Genomic DNA, 9,859 nt, shown 5'->3' with positions numbered 1-9,859 from the left:
GAAGTCTGATAAACTACTACCTTACTCAAATTAGGTGACTTTGCCCTGAAACAATGTGAGGCTGTGCAATAAACTTCACCTACCTTGAAAGCAATGTCCTGGACTGCTAATGACCACTTCAGCCAGGCCAGTTGCACAAATGATGCTGCAATGGATAGGAATGATTTGGGAGGTCGAATATGGCTAATCCTTCTGAATGTGAGGAAGGGGGCTCTGGGGAACAAGGGAGGACATAAGAGGGGGGAAATGGGAAGGGGGTGGGCAGTGTGCTGAAGGGGGTAGCCTTGGAAGGGAGATCTTGGATGAAGGGGTGGGTGAGATGGGTTGGTGGTATGAGATGGAAGAAAGGGGGTTTGGGCAACCACTGTTTGTGTTTGGGGAGACAGGAATAGAGGTGAAATAAAGGATGGCAGTCAGTGAGAGGCTGGGGGTATAATGCCCTCCTGCACAGCCTTCCCCAGCATGATGTCCTCCACATGTTTCTGTACTTCCAATTCCCATTAGCCTTGGCAAGTATGGCGAAGAATCAGGGATGATGGACGTTCCAGTCCAAAACATCTGGAGAGCACCAGCTTAGTGGAAGCATGGCAAGACGGTGTTGTGCATGAGGAAATATGTACCAGGACGGGTGGCGCAGAGTGAAGATTAGCCAACCCATGGCATCTTCCAGGTGATGGGACTCCCAACTGCTCCGTCCCTGCCAGCAGGGCCAATGTTGGTCAGGTGGGAGTTAGAATCCAACAACATTTGAAGGGTACCAGGTTGGGGAGGAATAATTATAGAGAGGGCACAACGGAGGCAGTGTTTTGTACGTGTGTGGCGAATTAAGTCAACTGGAGGGAGGGCGAAATTCCCTCCCCTCCGCCTTATCAGGGACGGGGTGGGGAACATGCGAGGCCTTCCAGGTGTTCGGACTCCCACCAGCAAACATCTGGGGAGCCACCCTCCTCCTGCGGTATAAAAAGGCCCTTTTAAAAGGGCGGGCGACGGTGGTGGGGTGTCCGTGAGGAGGAGGTGTCCGTAGGGGAGCGCACAGGAGCCCCGCTCCTTCTCAGCCTGTTGGGAGCCGAGATATTTGGGTTCTCTGAGGGGAAGGAAGGCGGCTGAGGGGGAAACAAAGAAGAGCCCGCGCCGCCGGGCTCGGCGGGTTCCTTCCCTTCGCTCGAGGAGGAGGGGGGAGGGGCGGGCGAACGGTCGACGGTTGCTCTGGGGTTCCCGCCGCCGCCGTCTCCCGCCATGAGGAGCGCACGCCCGGAGACCTAGTAGCCGCGCGCCTGTTGCGAGAATGGTGGGGCGGCGGCGGCGGCCCTGGCTCCTCCTCCCGCCGCCGCTTCTGCTGCGGGCCCTCCTCCTCCTCGGCTTCCTGCTGCCGGGAGCACCGGCCCAGCGTGAGTGAGTTGAGGCAATGGCGAGCGCCGCCTTCCCTCGCTGCTTCTCTGGCCAAGCGTGGAGGAGACTCCCCCCCCCCCCCGCACCCTGAAGAGGGAAGGGGCGCCCCCCAAATCGGCCCCCTCACCAGCTCCTGGAGCCCCTGAGTATGGCCTGCTCCTGCTGCCTCGAGGGGCTGCCTGGACGGGATTAATAGCCACAACGAGGATGTTGGCACCTTAAAGTCTGATAGTTGTTATTATATCAGATTCTAGTCCTCCGCAGAGGGGACCTATCATTAGCTTCAGTGGGTCTGCTCTGAGACGGTCTAGCCTTGGTTATTACAATCCTTTTTTATTAACAATCACGAGGTATTAGTTTTTAAGATGCCACAAGACTTGCTGCTCTATTTTTATTCCCCCGGGAAGATGAGCAGGGTTACTCCTCTGGAAATGATTTCACTTTCTGATGTGCTTCTCACACGGTGTACGGTATGTGTGTGTATATATTGTCGGCATCCATCAGTCTCGAGATAAAATGGAGTGCACCTCCGGAGGTGAAGTCAAACCACTGTGATAGTAGCACTGAAGTGATATCCTCGAGGCACAAGCATGGGCAGTGTGTGTGGAGGTCCTGGGCTGTCCAAACAACAAGATCCCTCTCTGCCTCACTTACATGTTCCAAAGGAAAGCAGAGCAATACATTTGGCATCAACTGTGCTGTAACAGTTGCTGGAAGGAAGCGAACAAAACACCATCCAAGTGCCCTTGGATAGCCACTCTGGATTTGTGAAGGGTTTACTCCTTCAGCTTTTTCATGTCCCAAAGATGTCCCAAAAAGCAGCAGAGGTTTAGGATTCCTTCTGCTAGATAAGCTACCTTCCCAGGCTCATGAGCCTTGTATGCCTCCTTCCAGCAACTCCTGTAGCCAAGCTGGTGCCAAATGCATTGCTTTCCTTTGGACCACATCAGCGAGGCTGAGATAGAGGTCTTGTTGTCTGGGCAGCCCAGGACCTCCATACACACTGCTTAGGCTTGCGCCCTGAGGAGGTCACTTCAGTGCGCCCAACACAGTGATTTGACTTCACCTCTGGAGGCACACTCCATTGTGTCTGAAGACAGACGGATGCCACCAATATCCATAATTCTCCTGAATAATGTGTTGGGCATTGGATTTCCACTTATATAAATGCTAGCTATCATTCCTGCGCTGGAATTATTTTACATTTTTAAATGTATGTTGTCAATCAGTATTATGTATGCAGGCTTCCTCTAAAGAAGTAAGCCTCTTTCTGTGGTCCCTATATCAGAGATAACTAGCCTGGCTTTGATTTCCACCCAGGTATTGCAGAGGATTTTGTGTGTGTGTGTGTGTGTGTGTTATTAACACCATGTAGTATCATTGCCACCTCCTAGAATTTATGGACTACTAGTTATTTGCTTCAGCAGTGCTGCAAAAAAGTTTAACAGAAGGAGCCACATCAATAGGGTGACTGTGATCAAGTACAGTATAGTCATTGGTACCAATTACTCTTAAGAGCATATATACCTTTGCCTTCCTGTTGTTATTTAAATGAAACACTTTTTGTGTTGCAAACCACCTTACCAGTCAGCAAAAAGCAAGTGATTAAGAGAGACAGGGACAGAATATAAACATTTTCAAAAATTTCAGGGAGCATAAACAGTCATCCATTTGACAATCCAAATACATCTTGAAAGAAAGTAGGTTTTCACAATACTTCAGCAGAGAAGTCCTTCCCCCTGTGTGGTGGTGTTGTTTAGTCGTTTAGTCGTGTCGGACTCTTTGTGACCCCATGGACCAGAGCACGCCAGGCACTCCTGTCGTGTGCTAGTAAAACACAATTCAGATGTTCAAGGGGTGAGAAGAGCCTCTCCTTCAGATATTCAAGAGCAAGCAGGCTTATAGTAGAGGAGATGGTTTACATCATTTAATTAATGGAAAACAGATAACTAATTTCTCTAAAGAATCCTGGGAACCATAGTTTGCTAAGGATGCTGGGAATTTTAGCTTTTGTGATGGGTAAACTACAGCTCCCAGGATTCTTTGGGGGAAGTCATGTGCTATAAATGTATGGCGTGTATGAAGTCACAGTCCAGTTCTGTGCTTAAGTTTTCTTTTAAGTATTTTTCAGCTCTTTACCTTTATGAATTGTAGCTAATAAGCTTTACACCAGGTGCCAAATATGTCTGCTTCCATAGCAGCTCTAAAATTTTCCTACTATTGAAAGATGCTTAAGCCAGAATAGATACAAGAGTCTCCAAAGAAGTACCATAACTGTGGACCTACAGTAGGAAAAAGCCTCTCTATATTCCCTAGTGTTTGAAATTGGTTGGTTTGACTATTGTTACATAGTGGTCAAGAGCCTTAACAACAACAACAATAATAATGTTATTATTTGTACCCTGTCCACCTGACTGGGTTGCTCCAGCCACTCTGGGCAGCTTCCAGCATATAAGATGGAAAGTGAAGTACAGTAAAGGGAAAGGGGGAAATACAAAAAACCGAGGAATCCCTTTCTTTAACTTTTTTTAAAAAATGGGGATACTCCCTCTGTCTTCCTATTGTAGTACGTACTCAAACTTGGTGAAATTGGTTGGTTATCCCATACATTCAGTTCTGCATATAGATAAATAAATACTGCCGATATATTTTTTGACTTTTTTGACATTTGTTAATTTAAGACTTTTTAAAAAAGAATTTGCCTCCCCTTTCAGCATATAAAATTACTTTCTAGACTAGAAAGATGGACAGGAAGGTTGAATGTCAAGTTGCAGCCGATCAGGCTGTTCATCCAACATTATTTGTTATTCCATAGCAGTTTGTGAGAAATTTTCAAAGATGACAGCTAAGTACCAATCAATTTTCTTGACAACCCAGGTCATCTTCGCTTTCTTCCGTTTGCATTTGTCCCCCAGAGGCAGCAAAATACAAGGCAGCCACCAGAGACTTCCTGTTTTCTAAATTTGTGTGTGTGTGTAACTCTCCTCTTCCCCCATCTTTTCCCTTCTTCATTGATATGCATATGTGTGTGTGAGAGAGATGGAGGGAAGAAGAAGTTTTCTTTTTCTTCACAGAGTATTTTATGAACTTCACAGACAAAATAATCTAGATTTGATACCTATTTTGCTTTCATTGGCCTAAAACTTTTGAGCATATTTCATTACCTTTCAAAGTTCTAAATACCCTTTTATAATTTTGTGCATGCTGAATATGTTCACCATGTTTGTATGTGTCACTATGATGTGTATGTGTGAGTGTTTAGAGCCTGTTGCAGGATGGATGTTGGTTAACGGATTGAGGATGAATCCCAACAAGATAGAGTACTGTTTTAGGGGGGATGGGGGTGGGGGACTCCCTGGCCCTGAAAGGGGTAACTGTGCCCTTGAAGGACCAGGTGCACAGCCTGGGACTCATAGCTGTCCATGGAGGCGCAGGTCAATTCTTTGTCGAGGGCAGCTATCTACCAGTTCCATCTGGTATGCCAGCTGAGACCCTACTTGCCTGTGCACTGTCTCGCCAGAGTGGTACATGCTCTGGTTATCTGACTACTGCAATGCACTGTACATGGGGCTACCTTTGAAGGTGACTTGGAAACTACAACTAATCCAGAATGCAGCAGCTAAACTGGTGACTGGGAGTGACCACTGGGACCATATAACACTGGTCATAAATGATCTACAGTGGATCCCAGTACATTTCTGAGCACAATTAAAAATGTTTAAACCCTTGTATACTTGAAGGAGCATCTGCACCCCCATCGTTCAGCCTGGACACTGAGGTCTACCTCTGAGAGCCTTCTGGCAGTTCCCTCTCTACAAGAAGTGAAGTTACAGGGAGCCAGGCAGAGGGCCTTCTCAGTAGTGACACCCTCCCTACGGAGGGAGATAAAGAACTACACAACTTTTAGAAGACATCAGAAGGCAGCCCTGTATCGGGAAGTTTTTAATGTTTGATGTTATATTAAGTTTTTATATGAGTTGGAAGCCACCCAGAGTGGCTGGGGCAGCCCAGCCTAATAGGGTGGGGTAATTAATAATTATAAAGAAAGATTCAGAACGTAGCTGGACATCAAACCACAATATCTGTGTAATCAGTTCATATTTTAAAATTATTTTCTAAAGTTTCTTTTGGCAATATTGTTCAGTAATTGTTTTGAAATGTTGAATAAAATTCTAGTCCATCTCCTTGATTCTCTCTTGGTATCTCTCCATTTGAAAAATCTTTGTAGTAAAAGCAAGCCATTTTTTTGTCCTGCCCTTCCTGTTTTACTTCAAATATCCTTTTACATCTTTGAAAATTTAACATACAGTGGTACCTCGGGTTAAGTACTTAATTCGTTCCGGAGGTCCGTTCTTAACCTGAAACTGTTCTTAACCTGAAGCACCACTTTAGCTAATGGGGCCTCCCGCTGCCACTGCGCTGCTGCTGCACAATTTCTGTTCTCATCCTGAAGCAAAGTTCTTAACCCAAGGTACTATTTCTGGGTTAGCGGAGTCTGTAATCTGAAGCATATGTAACCTGAAGCGTATGTAACCCGAGGTACCACTGTATTTGTCTTCTTCATAACAATGTAAGGTAGACCTTGCCAGTACTCAGCCATTGTGTATGATGATGTCACTGTTGGTTGCCATTTTAAGTAGCTTCTTAATGGGTTTTGTGAGTGCTTGATGTGTGAGAAGCAATCTGCAAACTAAGTTAGAACAGCAGCATTGTTGGTTGTTAATATGTCTCTACAAGCCTTTTAAATGAAGGTCACTTCCAGTCTCCCTTTCTATTGGGGTGTTGTTGTTTTTTAAATTATCATTTGTGTGTTTGCTACCCTGGTTCCTTTGAGTGGGGGAGGGGGATATAAAAAAAAGTAACAACAACAACATCCCAAAGACTTTGGACCACATATTAAAAAATTATGTGTTTGGCCTCTTTGAGAGTATCAACATTGTAAAATTAATCAAAATGTGGTGAAAACTCTGGTGTTTAATTTTATTTTCTTTTTTTTAGGTGTGCATCATACTTTTGACAATATTAAAGAAATGCAGGTAACATTAATTTTAGTATTTGGGGAAATGGCTTTGGTCTGTCCATGAAGACTTTCTGGAAACTTCAAGTCATCTCAAATTCATCTCTCAGGGTTTTGTCTGGGACCAGCTGATGGGTTGACATTACACTGTCAGCTTCACTTTGTCCTTTTTTTCTGGGCTCAATGCAAAACTCTGGCTTTGTCCTTTACAGCAAGAAAAAGCTGGTGGGGTCGGGGGAAGCACCTAAAGTGAACAAAACAAAAAAAAGGAGAACAGGCCCTGGTGCTCACTAGTACAAAACTTTATTTTATCTCAGTGCATTTCAGAGTGAAACACTCCTTCATGAGATTTAAAAGCTTGCAAGGTCCTAAAATTCAGAAACATCTCATTCTTAAAATCTGAACAGCACAAAAACCAGCTTGATAATGTGGTATCAGAAAAGTGTATTCTATATATACATCTATGTAATCTCTGCAAACTTTTCAAGCTTCTAAGGAGGAGTTGGATCATTCTGAAATGCGTTGAACTACAATTCAGAGTTTTGTACCTTTGAGCCTCAGAGCTTGTTCTCCCTTATGCTTTGATCTTTAAAGCCCTGAGCAATCTAGGAACTGAGTATTTTAGGAACCTTACTCTTCCTGTACATATATGCCTGGAAACTTCCATGTCTGAGACCCTTTTCTCAATGAAATGTAGGCACAAGGACAATTTTGATGAGGTTGTCCAGATTGACTAACTGACGGGTAATTTGTTGCTCGTGTTGAGGCAAGTATTTTAAAAAATCAAGTTTTGCCCCCCAGTTCCAATCCTTAGAGGATGTGTTAATTGGCTGTTCCTTCTTAATAATTCCTGCTGTTTTTGCTGTTGTAATTTATTGTGCCATTTTATGAGAAGCTGCACCTGCTGTAATTCCCTCTTCTATGCAACTATGAAAAGTGCAGGAGTCCTGACTTCTCTTTTTCCTGGGAACTCTAGTTCAGGATGTGGCAGAGAGGTTGTCTGGGAGTGAAGGAAGGCAAGGTGTCTGTGAGGCAAGGTACCGGTAATTCAGATTGCCTTAGGGCTGTTGAGGGCTCTTCCATGCTCCCAGCTGTGGTGAGATTTTCCACAAGGTGTCATGCCTCTCCCTCTGAGGAAGTCTCCCTGGGGTTTTAATTGGGCAGGATCCTGACACCTGGCCATAGTTTTTATTTTCTTCCTGTGCTAAATATGTTGATATCAATTACACCCTGGCACATGGGGCTTATTTGGACATATGCCAAATGATGGGAAATCTTGCTGTTGCAGTGAAGTAACAGTCATCTGGGAATGACTAGGGTTCTTACTTATTTTGCAGATTGCTCTGAACCCAACTATGACTGTGCAGATTTCATCAGAGACAGCAGACAATCTTCAAGATCTAGGTAAGCACTCATCTTTTACTTTTCCACAACCCCTTTGAAAATCCTTGCTACAGAATCATTTTGAAAGGTCCATTTCAGAGAAGCCAGTCACTAGAGAAATGGATCATTGTCTCTGTTTCCATGTTCTAAAACAAGGAACATCAGTTCTAGGCAGAACAAGACCTATGACCCAACACTGTGCAACACATGGGTTGTGGTTTGCTGCAGTGTAGAGTGGGCCTTAGAAACTGTTGCACTTATAGAGTAGGAGAAAGTGAGCAAGAAATGGGTCCATTTGTGGTTTACATGACCTCACTTTCTGCTTTACAGAACCTTCTCATATATTTGAAGTGGAAACAACAAACGAAGAAGAGAAGACTTTGAATAACCTTGTAGGCCTTTTGCAAGATATGGTGAAAAATATTCCAACAGCATCAGCGCAAGCACAAACACCAAAACCAACAGAAACAGCAACTATTGTCATATCCCACAAAGAGCCTTCCCACACAGAGCCTTCTCCATCTGAAGCAGTGGGCACAGTTTTGCTAAACCTGAATCCAAAGACTGAGGGAATACAAGTAGAGTCGTTGGAAACAGTTGCCCTGACCAGTGAAAATACCCCAACTACCTCAACAGCATTTTGGGACCTCCGAAATGACGCAGGTGCATCAGTCGTTTTACATTCTGATATAGTCACTCCGGAAGGAAATACTGAAGAACAAACTGAGACAAGTGTATTTTATTCTTCTGAAACTACTCCAGATCAATCACTGGTCAGTGTGTCATTTTTGTTGGAAACAGATACTACCACACAAAAAGCTATGACTTTTGATCAGCTAACAAATGGAGCTTTGGCAAGTCTGGTGGAGTCTCTAAGGAACGTGAGAAAAATGCATGTGAAACTAACTCATACCAGTAATGAATCAAAACACAGTGAAACTGCTGTGACACAATCCCCAGAGAAGTCTGTAAGTGCAGAAATCTTGGAGTTGATTGACAGACTCATTGAAACCATTAAGAATGCACCTAGCGCAGTTATAGAAGATCCAGCTCTCAATACCTATCTTGGAAAAGCAGAGAGCTACCTAAAAAGTGCTCTGGAACTAGCGGGTGAAGCAGAGAAGAGGTTGGGAAAGGGAAAAGCAGAGGAGGTGGTGGAAGTAGTGATTCCTTCCACAGGGTCTGAGAATGTGACAGTGGTGATTCCTTCCTCAGAGTCCGAGAAGGTGACAGTGGTGATTCCTTCCTCAGAGTCCGAGAAGGTGACAGTGGTGATTCCTCACACAGAGTCTGAGAACGTGCCAGTGGTGATTCCTCACACAGAGTCTGAAAAAGTGACAGTGGTGATTCCTCACACAGAGCCTGAAAAGAAGGTGGAAGCTCAGGGTCCTCCCTTGGGCCAGGAGTGGGTGGAGACAGAGAAGAAGGTGGAAGTAGTACTTCCTCCCTTGCCATCAGAAACTGTGCCCGTATCGACAGTGGCAGTCCAGTTGCCTGCATCTCCACCTGAGTCTGTAGCAGAAAAGGCAGAAGAGGCACAAATGGAAATGGGGAAGTTAAAAGCATTCATTAACTTGCTGTATGGTTTTAGTCCCCACCTAACTGCATATGCACAGAATTCGGCCAATAAAAAAGTTGGTGAGGACATTGTTGATAGAGCAATGGCAGTCCTTCATGCCATAAAAAGCATTTTCTGTGGAAATCCTGAAGGGCAAAGCAAACTGATGTTGCAGCAGTTGTTAAAGGAAGACATGGAGCTTGTAAGACAAGCCATGAAGGAAAAAAGAGTCTCTTAAGAAGACACATTTGTTTCTTGGTTAGGGTAGATATTTTTCATCCAAGTTATGTATCACTAGAGATCAGTTTTGTTGTTTGTAAGAGCCATTTACATATATACATATATCCATCGTTTGTAGCCCTTTCCAAATCTAGAATTAAATGCTTATTTTTCAATATTTTTGTTTTCATTTTTCATCCTCAGTTTGAACTGATATTCAGGGTACTCACTGTGGAGTGTGAGTTTATATTTAAGATAATTTAAGTCACCAGTTAAGGTTTAATGTGAAAGGT

General features: G+C 44.3%; 1 protein-coding gene across 4 annotated transcripts; it reads left to right on the top strand.

Annotated features, from left to right (window-relative positions):
- The first annotated feature begins 77 nt into the window (after window positions 1–77).
- Window positions 78–9,744, top strand: LOC309356810 (uncharacterized protein). Of its 4 annotated transcripts, none has more exons than XM_081888593.1 (4): window positions 78–955; window positions 6,388–6,425; window positions 7,744–7,810; window positions 8,120–9,744. In XM_081888593.1, exons 2-4 carry the CDS (start codon window positions 6,420–6,422, stop codon window positions 9,583–9,585), a joined length of 1,539 nt encoding a protein of 512 aa, XP_081744719.1. In that variant the 5' UTR covers window positions 78–955; window positions 6,388–6,419; the 3' UTR covers window positions 9,586–9,744. The 4 variants fall into 4 exon arrangements, with proteins under 4 accessions (XP_081744719.1, XP_081744717.1, XP_081744718.1 ...); XM_081888591.1 differs by lacking the exon at window positions 78–955 and adding an exon at window positions 974–1,388; XM_081888592.1 differs by lacking the exon at window positions 78–955 and adding an exon at window positions 975–1,392.
- Window positions 9,745–9,859: the final 115 nt, after the last annotated feature.

Source organism: Podarcis melisellensis (assembly GCF_964234715.1).
Source record: "Podarcis melisellensis genome assembly, chromosome: 14".
Classification (NCBI taxonomy): Eukaryota; Metazoa; Chordata; class Lepidosauria; order Squamata; family Lacertidae; genus Podarcis; species Podarcis melisellensis.
This window is presented reverse-complemented; position numbering and strand designations above follow the sequence as displayed.